The sequence below is a fragment of the Panthera tigris genome, chromosome E1, assembly GCF_018350195.1.
Source record: "Panthera tigris isolate Pti1 chromosome E1, P.tigris_Pti1_mat1.1, whole genome shotgun sequence".
Lineage (NCBI taxonomy): Eukaryota > Metazoa > Chordata > Mammalia > Carnivora > Felidae > Panthera > Panthera tigris.
Genome location: NC_056673.1, coordinates 468,017 through 488,399, shown reverse-complemented (window position 1 = coordinate 488,399; position 20,383 = coordinate 468,017). Strand labels below are relative to the sequence as shown.

The 20,383-nt window shown below is 43.4% G+C and overlaps 1 protein-coding gene across 2 annotated transcripts in view; it reads left to right on the top strand.

Annotated features, from left to right (window-relative positions):
* UBE2G1 (ubiquitin conjugating enzyme E2 G1) overlaps positions 1-20,383 on the top strand; it is a 103,750-nt gene that overhangs the window by 24,028 nt on the left and 59,339 nt on the right. Inside the window, exon 1 of one of the 2 annotated variants that reach the window (XM_042967725.1) lies at positions 15,802-15,924. The exons of the other annotated variant lie outside the window; for it this stretch is intronic. Coding sequence (XP_042823659.1) covers positions 15,876-15,924 — 49 coding nt within the window. The 5' untranslated portion in view covers positions 15,802-15,875. Of the gene's footprint in view, positions 1-15,801; positions 15,925-20,383 lie in introns of those variants that run through there. 2 annotated transcript variants of the gene reach the window in all.

Genomic DNA, 20,383 nt, shown 5'->3' with positions numbered 1-20,383 from the left:
AGAAGTTGCTGTGGCATGGGTCAAAGAGATCATTTTTGAAAATGTTGTCATAATTTAAATCATGAAAATTTTATTTTCCAATTATTCTTGCTTACGTATATGTATAGAAATAAAATATTTTTTTGTATTTTGACCTTGTATTGTGCAGTCTGGCTAAACTGAGTTAACTTTTTTTTAAAAAAAAATTTTTTTTTTTAACGTTTATTTTTGAGACAGGGAGAGACAGAGCATGAACAGGGGAGGGTCAGAGAGAGGGAGACACAGAATCTGAAGCAGGCTCCAGGCTCTGAGCTGTCAGCACAGAGCCCGACGCGGGGCTCGAACCCACGGACCGCGAGATCATGACCTGAGCCGAAGTCGGCCGCCTAACCGACTGAGCCACCCAGGCGCCCCCGAGTTAACTTTTTGTACATTTTCTGTAGTGTTTTCTGCATACACAGCGGTCTGCAAATAAACACAATTTTTGATTTGTGCACCTTTATTTTATTTTTCTTGTTACATTGGCTGTGATCTGCAGTACAGTGTTGCATACAAGTGGTGTAGTGATTTCTTCTTGGTTTCACCTTTCTGAATCCGGATAGCGGTTGCTGTACTCTGTTCTTGAACTCTTAGCTCCAGGGGCTGTTGGTGGGTCAGTTCTGTGTTTCTCTGGTTGTCTTCCTGGAGGTTCTTTCTCTAACTTATTCCTTTAGCCCTTCTAGTAACTTTGTAAGTGTCCAGTTCCTCATTAAATTTCTTCTCCTTAAAACACCTAATCTGTTTCTGCCCTGAACTTTGACTGATACACTTTAATTTACCATATGGATCATTCTTAGGGCTCTTGGGAGACTGCTTCTTTATGAGTAAAGTAATAATTAACATTAGGGCAACAAAAATGTGTTCTGGCCAGTGTCCTTTTTAATGGTTCCCTCGTGATCTGATGATACCACTTTTGAGTGGACTATATAGAAGCATTTTCTCTCTACAGAATGGGAAGACAGCCTTATGATGAAGATGATGTGGTTATATCATCTCAGAGTGGTTTAAATAAATTACAGTGGCCCTGCCATTTAATTAAGCTGCTTCTTTCAGCCCCTTGGTGCTCTTTTCACAAATAGTTTAGTTTGGAGAGTACAGCAGAAAGTAACACTGCTCAAAGTCAGACGTTCTGTGAATGCTTTATTACGTATTTGTTAAAAGTGGCATTTGGATTTAACTGCCTTGACAGTGTTCTCAGCTAGTACCTGAGCCATGCTGTATGGGGTAGAGGTTTGGCCATTTGTGTATCAGGAGATGGTAAAATTGCCGAGGCTGATTCACTTCATCAGAGGTAGCCTCGTTCTTCAGGTACACATTTGGGTGCTGACCTGAAGTACATTTGACCCTTGAACAATTCAGGGGTCAGGGGAGCCCACCCCCTGCACAGTTGAAAATCTTCGTGTAACTTTTCACTCCCCCAAAACTTAACTAGCAACAGCCTGTTGTTTACTGGAAGCCTTACTGACAACATAAACAGTCAGTTAGCACATATTTTGTATGTTGTATGTATTATATATTGTATTCTGACAACAGAGTAGGCTAGAGAAAAGAAAATGTCACTAAGAAAATCATAAGAGGGGTACCATGTGACTCTTGATCTTGGAGTTGTGAGTTTAAGCCCCATGTTGGGTAAAGAGATTACTTAAAAGTAAAATATTTTAAAAAATTATAAGAGAAAATACACTTACAGAACTGGAGTTTACCAAGTCTCCAAGAAAATTTCCAGGTATATTTATTGAAGAAAAATCCATGTCTGTGTGGACCTGCACAGCTCAAACCCCTGCTGTTCAAGGGTCGGCTGTGCTGTCGGGTGGGGAAGACCTTGGAGAAAACTGCCTTTTTTTGCCCCACTCCCCGCCCCACCCCACCTGTTTCCCCGAGAAGCTGCTTCTTGTAGGAAGTGTGTCTGCTGGGCAGGAAGACAGACACGTGTAATGGCCATAAAACGTGAGGGTCGTACAGCAGGAGGAGGTGGGGAAGCATCACTGTGGAGGCGATGGCTGAGTCTAAGAGTAATCGGTAGGAACCGGCCAGATGTTCGAAGATGCCAGGACTTTGGAGACATCTGAGAGTCCAGAGTGGTTGGGGGCGATGGTGGATGTCCGGCAAGAGTGTTAAGCCATTGTAGGTGATCGCTGGGACAGTCTGTGCTAGGGTTTCCCTCTACTGTCCACACAGAGGGTGCGTAACTGCACTCTGGGTATCTGGCCAGCGAGTGCAGTCAGAGATCAGTTGCTACCACACTCAGTTCTACTTGGATTAAACTCTCTTTTTGACAACTGACTAAGGGCTCTGCAGTCCACCCTTCTAGAGGCCTTGGGTGGACATTGTAGTCTGGAATCCCTTGAAATTGTATTCAAAATTGTGCGTTTGGTGAAGGGAGGGGAAGCTCTGTCTCTTGATTTAGATTTTCATAGGGGTTTGAAACCACCTACCTGCTGAACTCCCTTAACTCCCCCTGCCCCCAGAGAGAGCTGCACACCTCCCCTATGTGGAGGGGTCTTTACTGAATTGTACTTTGGGTGCCGTCACTGCTGTCTCCACCTATGGAGGTGTGCTGACAGCTTGGAGCCTGGATCCTGCTTCAGATTCTGGGTCTCCCTCTCTCTCTGCCTGCCCCCCCCCCCTCAAAAATAAGTAAACATGAAGAAAAAGGGGGGGTACCTTCAGGATTAAATTCATTCTTTTTGTGAGCAATGAAAATAAATTCCTTTAATCTGTCAGATAATTTTTTTTTAAATCTTAGTGGCGTTCAGTTTGACTATCTGATCATACTTCCTTTTTCATATAAGCAGTTAGAAATCTTGAGTACGATGAACTAGTCATTCGTCAAAAGTAAGCACCCAGTAGCTTAGAGCTGAAATTGTAGGCTGTTTACTCTGTGAATGTAGACGATTCATATGCATTTTTGATGCATTTTTATAATGTCCATATTTTTGATTCCATTAAATGTCCCTCATTGTCTCTCTTTTTCTCATGTAATTTATTTTGTATTTTATGTATCTCTGTAATGCATACTATACTTGGGGGCAAGGTAGGATATTTAAAAATAAACCTTAAGCCATCTGTGTTTAGAGATTTCCCCTTTGGAAAAATGTTGTTCTCTTTTGTTATGTATTCCTTTTCCTATGTAGCACATACTTTTTACTTGGGACTTTTCTTTTTCCTATCTCTGCTTAGAAAAATACACTCACCCTTTATGGTAAAGGACTAGTTTAAATGCTTTTGCTGCTTAGATGTCTTATCCAATACCCTGACCCTTGCAAAGTAGTTTTCAAGTCTGTTGGCATTGAGAATATGTCTAGATTAGGGCCTGACATTTTTAGTGAACTTCTACCCTCTGTGCGGTATTTTTTTTTTTTAATGTTTATTTATTTTTGAGAGAGAGAGAGAGCGAGAGAGAGAGAGATAATGCAAGCAGGGGAGGGGCAGAGAGAGAATCCGAACCAAGTAGGTTCCAGGTTCTGAGCTGTCAGCAGAGTCCCACGCGGGGTTCAAACTCATGAACTGTGAGGTCATGACCTGAGCCGAAGTCGGACACTCAACCGACTGAGCCACTCAGGCGCCCTGTGATGTAGTGTTTTTTTTTTTTTTATCCTTAAGGCATTTATCATTTTGTGCTTGGCTGTGATTTTTATATACGTGTTTGCCCTCACCCCTTCGTGTGATCATAACTGGTCAGTCCAGTATTAGTATCCTATTTTGTAATTCCCATCCCCTCCTCCTTCCTCAGTTGTGTGTAATCTTTGTGGTGATTCTCTTAAGACACTTGACAGGATGGCTCCTGGGAGCCAGTGGAGGCCTGGATGCACACGCAGGTGAACAGTTGTAATCGTAGTGGTGATTTGGTTGGTTCATATTAGTCATGGTGGATGTTTACTGGTTTGCATCAGGGTTCCTGAACTTGATCAGAGTCCCAAAAATAGTCACTTGGTTGAAGCCATTGCTGTATATACTAAGTTTGTAGGAATCACAGAAATTGAATAACCATTAGGTTGGTTGATAAAATCAGAATTTAGAGTTTTCTGTAGTTGGGCAGAAAATTTGCTAAAACAGTAATAGTAGTTATTTGTCTTTAAAAAATTGCCAGCATGAGGTCAGGGAGACCCAGGTTAGCAGTAGGCAGCTTGTGAGAAAAAGACCTCTATTGGTCACTTTTTACATTAGAATGGGCTAGGGTATGTAGTGGTTAAACTCACATATGCGCACACGTACACACGCCTAAAGTCCCAGTGGCTTAAAATACAAAGGTATTTTCGGTATTTTATTTGTCATTGGCTCAGGTTGGCAGAGGTCTCTGCTCACGAGGGCGCTCCGTAAGAGTGCCGCTCGCACTTGCCAGAGGAAGGCCCTGTTTTTCTGGAGGCTCTGTTCCACCCAGGAGGAGTAAAAGCTCTGGCCAGAAGTGAATGGGTGCACTCCCACTTACAAGTCATTGGCCAAATGTAGTCACATGGTGCCTCCCCAATCACAAGGGGGCTCGGAAATGTACCCTTAACTGTGCCTGCCAGCCACACTGACGACTGCTCCACACATGACTGTTCTAGCACATGACTGGCTGGTTGAGCTGTACTGAACGCTCGGTACCGTTCTGTTCAATGGATGGGCCCCTGCTAACTTTGCATCTAGAGAGGGAGTTCCTTACAGATGGTGTTACGACTCGATGGTCTTTTGTTTTGAATTTCTACAGTTGTGTTTGCTTCCTCATTGATACCTTTTTTTCTGAAGCATCTTTATTATTTTTCTCCGTTTCTCCTTTCTTGACTCCTTTTGAGAGTACAAGTTGTATAAATGAGGCTGCACTGTCTTACCTGCTTTGGGGGACCGTGAAATTGACTCTCCAATCCATATATTTAGGGTTGTTTTAGTTTAGGTCTGGATACAACGTTTATACCTGTTGACTAGCGTTAATATTTGATGTTCATTGGGTTAGTATAAAGAGTGATCTGCATGTAAAGCCTTCTTCTAAGATGAGAACTAATACTGGCCTTCACAGATTGGTGGCAGTAGATGCTATTTGTATTTTAAAGGAGGTACGCTCGTTTTTATGAGGATCAGAGTTGTAAGTTACGTGGCAATTTTGAATACTGTGCTAAATTCGTGAAGAGCAGATGTGGACTCCTGTTGGCCGTCCTGATGTGAAACTAGTTTGAAGAGTGCAATCCTGAATTTTTCGGTACTGTGTATTCAAATTAGCAGAAACCATCGTTTTTTTGCTTTTGTTGTTTTTGAATAGTACCGTAGGTTGTTTTCTTAAATAAGGTTGACTGTGTTTTTCCTCCCCCTGCTCAATTTGAGTCTCTGGAGCCTGTTCTATTTTTACTTGTGGATCCGGCAGGCTGAGGCGGTCTCTGATTTCATGCTCTGCAGATCAACAGGAGATCTCTTGTAAGATGAGAATTGTGTAGTGGGTGACTGTTTGGAGAGTAAACAGCCCTTACTAGTTGGTAAACACTTACTGAGCTATGTTTTCAGTAACAGCAATTTTTAGCAATGTCTTTGGTACTGTGACTAAAGATAGTCAAGAATAAATTCAGTAGTTGGCTTTTTGCTGTAAGTAATTGTTAGAAGTAATTTTTTGAAGTATTGTTGAAGCTTTATCTCCTATATGTTTTATTTTTTAACTGTCTTTAAGGGATCACTGAAAGTAATTTATGTGGAATATTTACACATTCTTGGGAATAAGCCAGGACTGTTGAATTAAAAAAGTTTACAAAAAAGTCTTGCAAAACCATTTCATTATAAAATGAAAGTAAAACAGTACCGTTTAAAATTCAAATCCAGCAACACTTATTCTTTCCAGCGCCTCAGAGTCTGCTTGGGGCTGGGGTTGAAAAGATTAGTTGATTATTTGTTAGAGTACCTTTGGTAAACATTGCAGAGAAGACCTGATGACACTTCCCCCCTCCGAGTGATGGACATTTGAGCTGCTTGTTATGAGACTGGGCCTTTCTTGCATTTCTGGCCCTCTGCTGCTGGCATTCTGCTTGCTCCTTACTTGCTCCTTCCGGGTCTCTGGGTGACCTGACGTGGTGTCCGATTTCAGTTGATGAGTCCATTTACTTTGCAAAACTGAGTTAAGTTTTCAGATAGTTTTGTTTTAAAGTTGAAGTTTGATCTTCTATTTCTTGGGCAGGTGAATGAATGCGGTAGAGCAGAGCTTGTTTGAATCACAGGACATTTCGAAAGGCAGCTAGGATACTTCCCCACCATTTTCCCACACTCTAACTCTTCCCGCTTTGACAAACTCTAAACTCTTGGTTGGTCTGTATATTCACAGTGTATTCTCTGACGTTGGTATGCCCAGTCCTTTTTTTTTTTTTTTTTTAAAGGTATGATTTTCTTTTCCCTGAGTTTTCCCTGCTCGCCACTGCTCCTTTTTTCCTTAATCTGTTGCCGAATTAGACGTACCAGACGTGGTGGAGAGCCGCATGGAACTGTGTTTGTTGGATAGACAGTTGTGTATTTATGTTGACGTTGGAGCACCAGGGTGTTGATAGGAAGAGGGGCCACAGGGTGTGATAACATATTTATTACTGTTTCTCACTAAATGGAACCAGGGCTCCATGGAGAAATGGCTGATTTGCCTGGGATTGGAAATGTTCAGAACGTCCTGTTTAGGTAACAGAAAGCAAGAAAGCAATCAAAGATCAATGGGCAGGCAGCTTTATCACTGGGCAAGGTTCCCATTGCATAGATTGCTCGGTGGGACATTTTGGGTGGATAAAATGAGTAGAAATCATGGATTAAAACACAGAACTGTGTTAAAATCCATGACTTCATAATACTAAAGCCAATAACAAACAACAGCAACAGCAGTAATAACAAAACACCTAATGGTCACCTTTGGAAGATGCTGTGCAACCAACTTATTCTGAAGGTAAGAGTAAAGAATCAAGTATTTGTCTTTCCAGACTTTCCTAGGTAACTGAAGAGTTGATAAAGAGAAGTTTCTCTTTATACATTGCAGCTAATCAGTGAAAGAATTAGAATGTCGTCATTTTGCAGCCTGTAATGAAACAGATGTAGGCAATGATGAGTAACCGCTACTGAAGCCACAGTGTGACACAGTGGCAGCTCCTGAACCCACACCTCGTCGAAAGAGGGGCCAGCCAGACAGGTGCCTCCTCGGGAGAGGCAGTGACCCCCTGTGCCTCTTGATCTGCCAGTTTACAGGAAACACAACGTATAGCAGAACGTGTTCGAAGACCCGGTGAGAGGACACACTCTGTAAAATCTAGACGTGAATTCTGTAGGACGGGCGTCTTGGTTTCTTCCACACATGAGTGACCAAAGAAAAAGGCTTAGGGAACCTGTAAAGACCCTTACTAACCAAATGAAACGTGGGATCTTACTTGGGTGGATCTTGATTGTAACCAGCTAATTGTGAGTCTCATGCAGCAGAAGGGAAAACGTGAGTTGCCGTGTAGGGGATACGAGCAAAACGCAGATCTTTCTCAGGGTGTAATATCGTGCTCATGTTTTAGAGCGTATATTAAAGTTTTGACAGGTGGAAGTACGGCAACTGGTGTTCCTTGTGCGCCGCGGCCGCGGCCGAGAGTGTGCTCAGGCTTCAGGAGAGGCTTTGCCTCCGGTGTCTTGTGGGGTGGCAAAAAAGTCCGGTTGGACCCCGGGAGACCAATGAAATTGCCAGCGCCTGCTCCTTCCAGTAGATTCGGAATGGGATCAGAGGTGGACTGTCCGCTCCCGGCTCAGTGCCGGAAAACCAGCTTGGGCATGTGCTCGAGTGCCCAAGAAGGTGACCTGGACCTGCACGGTGGCACGTAATTTTACTGTCCCACTTTTCTGCTGAAAATTCACTCATTTTTAAAAAAATTTTTAAAGTTTTTATTTATTTTTGAGAGAGCGTGCTGGAGCACGAGCGGGGGAAGCAGAGAGAGAGACACACACAGAATCCGAAGCAGGCTCCAGGCTCCGAGCTGTCAGCACAGAGCCTGATGCGGGGCTCGAACCCACAAACCGTGAGATCATGACCTGAGCTGAAGTCAGATGCTTAACCAACTGAGCCACCCAGGCACCCTGAAAATTTGCTAAATTTTAAAAGTCATATATGTTGATGCTTTGATCCTAACTGAATTGAATAAAATTCAGCTCTGTGTGGGGAAATGTGTTTTCTCAATTGTTAAGTTTTTTATTTTGAGTTGCTTACTCAGACTAAGACCTGTAGAACTTTTGGTGATGGTATTTATGGTTTATAATTTGAATTATCTGTGAAACTTGAATTCATGCCTAATTTTTTCAAACGTAATATTAACTCTAACTTATCATCAATTCATGATTGTCTAATGGTGTGCATTTTACTAGGGTGTACCCAAAACTACAGGAAAAAACATGGTACCCCCCTGAACTACAGATTTACCAAAAGATTTAAGAAAAACCATGAATATTGAATTAAACAAGGATATATTATAGGGTTAAAGTGAAAAATGTGCCTTAATCTTTAAGATAAAAAAGATTTGAGGGGCACCTGGGTGGCTCAGTTGGTTAAGCATCCGACTTCGGCTCAGGTCATGATCTCACGGTTTGTGGGTTCCAGCCCTGCGTTGGGCTCTGTGCTGACGGCCTGGAGCCTGCTTCGGATTCTGTCTCCCTTGCTCTCTGCCCCTCCCCCACTGATGCTTTGTTTCTCTCTGTCTTAAAAATAAATAAATATAAAAAAATTTAAAATAAAAAAATGATATTTGAAAGAAATTTATGTTTGAGGATCTTCATGATTCTCTGTAGAGTTTTATTTTGTCACCTTCTTAGTTTATTTATGTGTCTCCTGGTTGGGCTAAGGATTTTTTTTTTTTTTTTTTTTTTTTGAGAAAGAATGAGAGAATCCCAGGAGGGGCAGAGAGAGAGAGAGAAGTGGGGCTCACCCGAAGCAAGCTCAAGCTTACCTGATGTGGGACTTGAACTCACCAACGGTGAGATCATGACCTGAGCTAAAGTCAGATGCTTAATGACTGGGCCACCCAGGCGCCCGTGTTTTGTTGTTGTTGTTGTTGTTGTTGTTGTTGTTGTTGTTGTTTTACTATTAGGATTAAAATAACTTTTGAGACCCATTTTTTTTAATGTTTATTAAGTTTTTTTGTTCTTTTGAGAGAGGAAGGGCACAAGTGAGCAAAGAAAGGCAGAGAGAGAGAGAGAGAGAGAGAAGCAGGGCTCACCCAATGGAGGGCTCGAACTCACAAACCATGTGATCATGACCTAAGCTGAAGCCAGATGCTTAACCAACTGAGCCACCCAGGTGACCCGAGACCCATTTCTTTTAATTAGATATTTGCTTGAGTACTAGGCAAGCTGTATTGAGAACCTTTGTTCATATATATATTTTTAAAGTTTGTTTACTTATTTGAGAGAGAGTGCACATGCTTATGCATAGGGGAGGGTCAGAGAGAGAGGGAGAGAGGGAATCACAAGCAGGCTCTGAGCTGTCAGCACTGAGCTCCGTGTGCAGCTCAATCTCATGAACTGTAGGGTCATGACCTGAGCCAAAATCAAGAGTCAGATGCTTAATTGACTGAGCCCCCCAGGCACCCCTTTTTTTCATCATTTTGATTGGGCTTCTTGGTTGGAAATTCTTTGAGGTACAGACGGTTATGTTGTGTGCCTAGTGTTAATAGCATAACTAGCTACTCTTTATTGCTTGCTTTCCTGTTATACTATTTGTTCCTCATGCTGACTTGCTTTACTGTTGAGGATAACCTTGGCTCTGCCTTCAGTAAATGGGGGACTCGGTGCTGGTTTAGAAACCTGCTGGGGACCAATGAATTTGTTTGCGTCAGTATTTTTCTTGGGCTAAAAGTCTTTGCTGCGTTTTTCCAGAGGAGCCCTCGGAGCTTTAGTCCCCAGACTTTACATCTGTTGCAACTGAAGAGAAATTTACCAGTAATACATATTTTTTTCCTTTCCGGAAAAAAGCTTTGAAGAAGAGTATAGTAAAATCTCTTACCCTCTTACATAGGGAAAGAGGGCTTGACCTTGTTTGAAAGTTTTATAGCTTTTCAGCCATAGGATCATGAGAAATACCTTAGATAACACTTAAAGTGCTGACATATCAGATTTAATCTTCAAATTTAATTCTGCAGTCGTTTAACAGATATTTGAGCGCCCACGTCTCTAAGAGTAACACTTAACAGAATGTAAAAATCTTGCGCAGAGTTTACATTCCGTGTGGGCAGACAGGTAATAAACTAGATAATTAAGTTAAAATGTGGTGTGTTAGGTCGTGATAAGTGCCCGGGAGAGAAAATAAGGCCGAGAGAATGGCACGTCGGAGGTGGTGTCTCCAGGCTGAGGGAGCGACCTTGCGGCTCCCAGGTGGGGGGAGAGGCTGGCAGAGGGGCAGCTCGCGGCGGGTGGCGGCCCGGCCTTTACAGCAGTGAGACTGTGGTTCTGACTCTGAGGTGAGACCAGCCTGTAGAAGTTCTTCAGCAGAAGAGTGACATGATCCAGCTTGCGTTTGAACAGGATCACTTGGCTTGCGGTGCGAGCATGTGGCCTGCAGGGAGATGAGCGGAAACAAACTGGTTGGTGGTTATGAGGCTTGAGTGGGAAGGCGGGCGCGATGCCCGGTGGCCCGGACCGGGATGCTGGCCGTGGAGATGGTAAACGGTTGAACTCTTGGTTACATTTTCTAAATGGAGCTGTCAGGATTTACTGGGGAATCAGATTTTTTTGGAGTGGTGCGTGTGTGCGTGTGAGAGAGAGAGTTTTCAGGGTGCCTTCGGGGTTTTTGGCCTGAGCAGCTGGAAGGGCGGACTTGGCACTGACTGGGGTGGAAGGACCGCGGGACCAGGACATTACCAGGGGCTCGTTTTGAACACACGGGGTTGGGATGCTCGTTAGACATCGATGTGGGGGAGTCACGTAGGCAGCTTATCACATATGATCAGGAATTCCGTGAAGAGCTTTGGCTCGGAGACCTCACCGGGCAGCTGTGTGTAGATTGTATAGAAACCACGAGGCTGGCCGGGATCAGTAAGCAGGGGGTCAAGGAGGAAGGGTTGGCACGCCGGCATAAGCAGAGAAATTCGCAGAAGCTAGTGATGGGGCTGTGAGGGGCTGTGAGGGGGCTGTGAGGAGGAGTGGTCTGGGAGGTAAACGGGCAATCAGAACATGGCAGCTGTCAGCGGCCAAAGAAAGTTCCAAGGAGGGCTGGGGGCACCTGTGTTAAATGAGAGGTCAGGTAAGATAAGGACTGATAAAGGTCATTAGAGGTGATGGGTGACTTGGAGGACGGTTTCTGGGGTGTGATGGGGGGCAGACGCCAGATCAGTGGGAGCCTGAGAGAGCGGGATGGGGGAAGTGGAGGCAGACACGCAGAGCAGCTCTCTGGAAAGCTGGGCTGTAAAACGGGAACAGAGATGGGGCAGTAGCTGGAATGAACTTGGCTTCCTGTTTCTTGTACAGATTGGAGAAATGATCGCATGTTTATTGATGGGATTGAATTCAGTAGAGAGGGGTGCGTTATGACACAGAGAAGGTAGGGTGATATGGGTTGAAGTTTAGGGAAGAGGGTGGGTCTGTGTAGAGTGTGGAAAATCTTGGAACTTACCTCATAGGTTTTTTTTTTTTAATGTTTTATTTATTTAAAAAAAAAAATTTTTTTTTTTTTTTAACATTTTATTTATTTTTGAGACAGGGAGAGACAGAGCATGAACAGGGGAGGGTCAGAGAGAGGGAGACACAGAATCGGAAACAGGCTCCAGGCTCCGAGCTGTCAGCACAGAGCCCGACGCGGGGCTCGAACTCACGGACCGCGAGATTATGACCTGAGCCGAAGTTGGCCGCTTAACCGACTGAGCCACCCAGGCGCCCCAATGTTTTATTTATTTTTGAGACAGAGCATGAGCTGGGAAGGGGCAGAGAGACACACACAGAATCCGAAGCAGGCTGCAGGCTCCAAGCTGTCAGCACAGAGCCCAACGCGGGGCTCGAGCCCACAAACCGCGAGATCATGATCTGAGCCGAAGTCGGACGCTTAACCGACTGAGGCACCCAGGTGCCCCATGAGTATTTATGTTTAAGAAACATGTTAATTTGTTTAATTTTGTAAGTGACTACTTTGTTGTACTTTTTTTTTTTTGGTTTGGTTAGCTTTCCTAACTGGAGTAATCATATTCAGATCTCTTTAATCATTTGTTTTTAAGCCTATGTACATTGCCCAGTTGTTCTAAAACAGTGTTAAATATTTGTGTGTTTTTTTGTAGTAATAGTTTAACTATTAACTGTGTTATATACTTTAATTTTTATATTTCTTTCCTAAAGGAACCCTAGTTTTATTATTCATCTTCCTGGCTTGTCTTCCGTTAACAGTTGTCACGGCAGGCACCCTGGTTTTGTCTTGTTGCCTGACTTCAATGGAATGCTTGTAGTTTTTACCTTAGTGGCATAATGTGTCGTGTGTATACTAAATCTTTAATAAATGTACACATATTTACAGCTTGGTATATATTTAAAAATTTTTTTTTTAAGTTTTTTTTTAAGTTTATTATTTTTGAGAGAGTATGTGTGTGTGTGGGGGGGGGAGGGGCAGAGAGAATCCCAAGCAGGCTCCACACTGTCAGTGCAGAGCCTGACGGGGCTCAAACCCATGATCTGTGAGATCATGACCTGAGCCAAAGTTGGATGCTTAACCGACTGAGCCACCCAGACGCCCCTATAGCATAGTGTATATTATGTGGTAAGTCTTTCTTAGAAATACTGGTACTCTATCTATCTCTGTTTTATTGGGTTTCTTTTTCCAATTAATATCATAAAATAGATCGTGTATATTACACTGTATGAAAAATTTTCAGCAGCAGTGAAAATCATGATTGCTTTTTCTCCTTGAACTTTCGTTGGATGTCTGTTCAAAGAATTGAGCCTCTTGAATTTGTGGAAGATTCACACTTTTAAAATTTATTGTTGGTAATATTTACTAATACTTCGTTTCAGAAAGAGGTGAATTGCCTAATCTCTGAGGCCTCATTGTGTGGATTCAAACCCCAGCCTCTCTGTTACAGAACCTCTCTGGGTCAGCTTCCACACCCGTGAGATGAGAAGAAACAGTGTTCAACTCCTAGGCAGGAGAGAGGTAATCAGTCCGTGGGAACTGTCACTGATGTTGTGACGTGCAGGTTGTTGGAATACTTGCCCCGTCTTGGGTCTTAGGTTTTTCCTTGTGATCTCAACCAGTGAAGGGGTCATGCATGGCACAAAAGAGGGCCTGGAGGACTGTGCTTCCAGCTGATGAAGGCTCTGGCACCCTTTCGACGGATGGGTTGTGACTCTTCTGTGCCTGCATTAGACATGTTGGCCCTCCAGCGTGTCAGATTGTTTGGAGACAAAATGAGGTGATGTTACATGCATTGCTTATCTAGATTGATGTCTACAGTCTAGTAAATCCTATATGATAGTGTTTGCTGTTATTAGTATGAATTTTTGTCAAGAGTATTCTCTGTGCTGTTTGTGCATGACAGGCTTCATGAAATGAATTGGGAAATTTTGTTTTCTGGATATGGCTTAATAAAGGAATTACCTTTTGGATTTACTCTGAAAATGTCTGGGACTCGTGTCTGGACTGGTTGGGGAGCTAGGTCCTGACAATATCGTGTTCTTCAAGTGAAACCATGTGGAACTGAGAGCACTCTGTATTTTCCTCTATTTCACCTACATTACATTGTTTAGTGCTTAAAATTTACAGGAAGCTTACTTCATACTTATTTTGGTTTCCTCTGTTACCATCTTATTCCTTTTCAGCCCTGATTTTTACATAATTATTCTTTTAATCCAGGTAATACGGTGTATCTGTTTTTCTTCAAAATTCAGCTTCTTGGTTTTAGAATTAAACCTGCTGTCTTCTGCTTTCCTAATTGAGTAATTTATCCATTTCTTTAATTCCTTTATTTATATATATATATTTTAATTTTTTTAAATGTTTTATTTATTTTTGAGACAGAGATAGAGCGTGAGCAGGGGAGGGGCAGAGAGAGAGCGAGACACAGAATCCAAAGCAGGCTTCAGGCTCCGAGCTGTCAGCACAGAGCCCGACGCGGGGCTTGAACTCACAAACCGTGAGATCATGACCTGAGCCCAAGTCGGATGCTCAACCGACTGAGCCACCCAGGCACCCCTATTGATAATTTTTAGTTCTGTTTATTTTCTAACCTTGAGTTGAATGCTTAATACATTTAATTTTAATTCTTGATGAGTTGACAGTAGTTAGATTTGGATCTTTGGGAATAACTTTATTTGTGTACCGAAGACTTTTATATAGTTAGTTTCTTATAATTGCTATTTACTAGGTAATTTGTACTAATTTTTATTTCCTTTTTTTTTTTTTTTAAAGTAAGCTCTATGCCCAGCGTGCGGCTCAAGCTCAGGACACCGACATCAAGAGTCGCATGCTCTCCCGACTGAGCTGGCCAGGCAGGTGCCCCTGGATTCCATCTTTGCATGGAATAATTCAGCGAGAGGTAGCACATAGATGGTCAAGTCCCCTCCCCGAAGTGGAGTAGTTTGCTGAATTTTGAGCTGTTGTGGCCTAAATAGACGATCTGCTCTCATTCTGTCATGTGTTCAGCCATTTTATTATTTTTGTCTTTTGATCTTTCAGGACTGAAACAGTGATGGGCTTCTGTGTTTACTTTGCCAGTTGTCTTGTATTTAAAGTTTTGGCTGTGAGTATATGTTTTGAAGTTTTATAGTGTACATAGTTTTATAAGCATGTCTTCCTTCTACCGTGATCTTCATCGTTCTAGAAGGTGGCCCTTTGAATTGCACTGGTTTGGGGAGTGTGTTGATACTTGCTTGGTGTACTTTTGCCTCACCTTCACTTTTAACGTTTCTGAGTATGTTTTGTTTTTGGTTGTCTCATGGAGACCCTGTGTCGTTGGACGAAGGTTAGTCTTTATGGACCCAGTGTGAGTTGTTTGCATTCATTTTCGTTAATGTTGTATGTTTGGTTTTGTGTTTGTAATACTGTTTTTTCATTGCCTATCGTTTTGCTTATTTCTTTTTGCTCTTAACATTATTTTCTTGATTTGCTGTCCCTTACCTCATTTGGTAAGTCATGTATCCTGTTTCATTACGTGTATGGTACCATTGGTGGTAAGATGGCTCGCTATTCTGATAACCACCACTGTGGTTAAGTGCTGCTGAAGAAATGCGCATGCCATCGATTGTGATACGCGTGCTGATTTCAGGTACACTAAAAAGTGAAAAACGGTGCAGGGGCGCCTGGGTGGCTCAGTCGGTTGAGTGTCTGACTTTGGCTCAGGTCACGATCTCGTGAGTTCGAGCCCTGCATCAGGCTCTGCGCTGACAGCTCGGAGCCTGGAGTCTGCTTCAGGTTCTGTGTCTCCCTCCCCTGCTTGCGCTATGTCTCCGTCTGTCTGTCTGTCTCTCTCTCAAAAATAAAAAACATTAAAAAATGATAGAATGATCAATAAAAGATTTTTTGAAAAGGTGAAAACCGGTGCATCTTAGATGAAATAAGGTGGTTTGTTTATAGTTCTGTGGTTACTATTAAAAAGTTGTAGCTCTAATATACTTAAATCTATTATGTTCATTAAATAGATTTTGTTTGAGGAGTGGTTTGTTGTATTCTCAGAGTTGTTGTCTGTTTAAACATGTCTGTCAGTGGCTTTCACAAGTGAAACGATATTTATTAAGAGTTTTTGAGCTACGTTACCTTCCCCTTAATACCCAGTAAACATTACTTAACTCTGTTATCTTCTGGCATCGAGGGTTACTCTAGAGAAATCTGGGGCCAGCCTGACTTTTTCCCCCTTTGTAGGTGACCTGCTTTTGCCTTGGGTGTTGGTAGAATTCTTTGTTCAGCCTGGAAGTTCAGTAACTTCGTCGGGATGAGCCTCGGTCTGGGTGTGCCTCCCTGTGACACGTTCCTGCCACACGGTGAGCCATTTCAGTGTGTGATTCGGGGGTATTTCTGACACCCCTTTTCCTTCTGTTCTTGTTCTTGCCTCAGGGAGGATCAGCTTGGTGATTGTTGCTCTTCGTTTCCGGTCATTCGTTTATTATTTTTCCAGGTGCTTCCTTTGTGCTTTTCCTCCGTGTTCTGTGTGATTTCTTGAGATGCTTTCAGAACATTGTCTTTGTCACATCAGGTCTACCTCTTCCTTTATATGATGTGGTTTTCACCTGGCCAGTGGCTTCAGTACATCACTCAGTCTTACCTATTTATGTCTGTGAGCAGCCCTTTCAATTTGTCTCATTTATTTCCCTCTTTTTAAAAAAGCCTTTGCTTCTTGTGGTAAAAACAGGTACAACCACATTGTTTTTGAGAAGATGGGAAAACCAATTGCAAAGCAGCTAATAGCAAAATACATTCTCCAAGAACACAACTAAGCGACTCGTAGGTGGTTCTACCAAGATACGTTGTTACGCTCGTTTGCAGGCTTAAAGATGTCTGTTTTTGCAGTTGGATGAACTCCTTTTGTGCACGGTAGAAATCTGTTTTTGCCAGGTGTGCTTTTGTGTACAGGGGAGAAGTATTCAAAGGCCTTTTCCCTATTAATTAGAGAAAATCTGTTGAAGACTTTTTCGTCGTTCAGTGAGTTGTAATGTAGACCACAAAACAGTTCACTGAAACCACGACTGACGGGCGCCGGAACAGACCCGGTGTGTGCGTTTCTCCTTCCTGGCGACTTGTTCTTGTTTTATTCTGAAGAAATGAAGGTGACCAACACTGTGCCCCTTGACCTTCGTTCAGGTTGAAGGACGTAGTGAAACTGAATGTGCGCAAATTGTGGTTACCGGGAGTGAGACTTTGTGGCTTCTGCACTTTAAAGCTTGTTAGCTGCTTGGGGAATAGGTTCTCCCTTGGTTCTGTTTGTTTTCAAAGGTGGTGGACACACAGCTTCCTTTTTGTTTCTGTGGATGCTAACAAAGGTTGTCTTAACTGTTTACGTGGGCTTGCACATTCAGAGTGGCACACAGGTATGCTGGCTACATACTCAGTATTGTGAAAAGCCTGAATTTACTGCTTGAGAGTCTAAACCGCAGCTTATCTCTGTAATTAAAACGATCAGCTTCCTAAGGGTTTCGGACTTAAAACTTAAACACACACTTAAGCTGTGCTCGATTGCCCGTAATGTGGCATCTTCCTAAGATACATGTATTTTTACTAATCCGTGAATTCAGCAGATAGTTTCTGAAGGCCGTAGCACGGAGCGGATGGGGTCCCTGGGGCTACACCAGCAAACAAACATCACCGCCGATTCAGAGCCTTGTTCTGGTGGTGGGGGGGTGGGGTGGAGGAGACATACAAAGTTAAGAGGAAGGTGTGGAGGGCTATGGGGGTCCTAAAACAGGGAGAGGGGATAAAATAGGGAGTGTGTAAGCACGGGGGAGGGGTGTAATTTAAAATAGGGTGACGGCAACGAATTGAGTTAGGTGAGGAAGTGAATGAACTGTGGGACGATGCAGCAAGCAGGGAGGGAGAGGCGGGAGAGCAGTGGGCTGAAGGCCAGCGAAGGAGGCAGCAGGGGAGGCTGAGGAGACGTGGGGGCCAGTTCTGGAGATCGTGAGCTGAAGCCCGGGAGACCCTCACTGAGAGGGAGACAAGGCACAGGCTCAGTGGTGACGCGGTCCAGACTCAGTGTGAGAACAGACACCCTGACAGAGGGGTTGTACGTGGCGTCCCACGTGTGTAAGTAAACATTCGTAACTGAAAGCAAAGCTTCACCAGCGCTGTCCCTATTGGCTGTTTTCTTTTTATTAGGAAAACAGATGCTGCTGGTGTCCCTCCCTGCGCATGTATGTCACGACCACATTTCTTGTGATTGAGAAACACTGCTAAACGAGATGCGGCCTCTGCCATGGTGGGAAGGAAGAAAAGAGAGCGTAGGGCGTTGTGTGTTAAAGGAAAATGAATAAAGTGTGAAAATATAAAAGAATAGAAACCAATATCAAATGCACCCTTAGCTTAAAAAATAATTAAATACGAGGTCTACAAAGGCCTAATAGTGAAGAGCCTCACCCACCAGAGGTGACTATTTAAAAAATATTTTTTGGGGGTGCCTGGGTGGCTCAGTTGGTTAAGCGCCTGACTTCTGCTCAGGTCATGATCTCACAGTCGGTGAGCTTGAGCCCCGTGTCAGGCTCTGTGCTGACAGCTCAGAGCCTGGAGCCTTCTTTGGATTCTTTCTGTCTGTCTATGTCTCTCTCCCTCTCTCCCTCTCTCCCTCTCCCCCCTCCCACCCCTCTCTCACTCGTACTCTCTGTCTCTGTCTCTCTCTCTCTCTCTGTCAAAAGTATATAAACCTGACAATTTTTTAAAAAAATATTTCTTTAAATTTATTTACTAAAAAGTAAATAAACATTAAAAATTAAAAAAAAAATTTTTTTTTAAAAACTTTTCTTATTTGAGAGAGAGAGTGAGAGAGCAGAGGAGGGTAGAGCGAATTGCAAGCAGGCCCCGTGTTGTCAGTGCAGAGCCTGATGGGAGGCTCGAACCCACAAACCATGAGATCATTACCTGATCCGAAACCATGATGCTTAACTGACTGAGCCACCCAGGCACCACCCCCCAAATGTTTTTTAATGTTTATTTATTTTGGGAGAGCGAGAACTAGCGGAGGAGGGCAGAGAGAGAGGAGGACAGAAGATCCAATGCCAGCTCTGTGCTGACAGCAGAGAGCCTGCTGTGCGGCCCGGACTCATGAACTGAACCGTGAGATCATGACCTGAGCTGAAGCCAGATGCTTAACCAGCTGAGCCACCGAGGCTCCTCAGAAACAGCTACCTTAAAAATACCTTTTTGCTGCAAATTTCTTGGGGCCCCATGTTTCTAAATAACATGCTTATAGTGTTTGTTTTTTGTTTACCAACTTCAGGCGTCCTCTGTTGACTTATTGCTGTGACACTTCTACTGCTGACAGGCTCTGGGGTTCTGCCCAGAACATTAGCTGCCACCTGCCCCCTCCCCCTCCCCCCTCTATTCCTCCCTGCAGCTCCTCTGCGAGTGCCCTGTGCTGCTCCCTGCACTCTGCCTGATCAGTTTGCCCTCTGCCGCCCATTTTCCATCTTGCAGAACCATGGGCAATCTACCTTGTCTTTTTTTTTTTTTTTTAATGTTTATTTATTTTGAGAGAGAGAGCACGCACGCCCAAACGGGGGTGGGGAGAATGGGGAGAGAAACCCAAGCAGGCTCCCGTGCTGTCCGCACAGAGCCTGATGTAGGTCTTGATCCCACGAACCATGAGATCATGACCTGAGCTGACATCAAGAGTCGGACGCTCAACCGGCTGAACCACCCAGGCGCCCCTTCCTTGTCTGTAAACAAAATATTTTCACTTAAATGGTTATTTTAAAATTTGGTTCGATAAATTTAATTATTAGGAAGGAAAGGAAATGAACATGTGGGATCACGCTGGTGCCGTGAACTGGAAGATAGATTGGAGGTTGGCCACAGCTTTTCGTTTTGTTTTGTTTTATTTTAAAATATGTGCAGTGTGTGCTTTTTTAAGAGTTAGAGATATATTTACAATACTTTATCTTTTTAAAACAAATTCTAAACATTTCCCCGTGTCATTAAAGTACTTTAAATAGTTGCGTAGCAATTTTCCATATCCTGGTACCATAATAGTCCCCCAAATTTGACTTTTAGGTGGTTTTTAAATTATAAATAATTATAAACTATTTAAATTACAGCTAATGCTTCCATGGGTTTTCCTTATGAACAATATTTACATGTTATGTTGGATTGCTTCGCTTAGGATAAATATCTAGGAGTACTCCTTGCTGCATCAGAGAAGATAAACGTTTTTTGAGGTTCGTGTTTTCTTTCCGTTTTACTGAGACGCAGCTCACGTGGTACCCGTTTAAGGTGTGCAGCGTCCTGACTTAGACATATTGTGAACCTCCATCACTGTACAGAGCTACAAGAGAAAAGGAAAAAACTGTGTTTGTGCTTGGTTCTGTTGTTCCCTTTTGATGAGAACTTCCAGGCTGTGCTGTCCTTGTGTCAGGTATGCCGCGCGGCTGAGTTAGCCAGGCCATGATGTTGTACCTTACTCACTTTATAGCTGGAGGCTTGTCCTTTTTGACGTTCTGTCTCCGGTTCCCTTCTGGGAAGGCTGTGTTCTTTTATATTCCCACTCTCACTGAATTGAAATGCCACCTTTTACTGTGTTCTCATTCTTACTGCTTATCAGGGACTTCTGAAAATGTTTGATTCTGACAGGTAAGAAGAAATTTTATTTTAAAAATTCCCAGGGCGCCTGGGTGGCTCGGTCGGTTAAGTGTCTGACTTCAGCTCAGGTCATGACCTTGCCGTTCCGGAGTTTGAGCCCCGCGTCGGGCTCTGTGCCGACGGCTCGGAGCCTGGAGCCTGCTTCGGATCCTGTGTCTC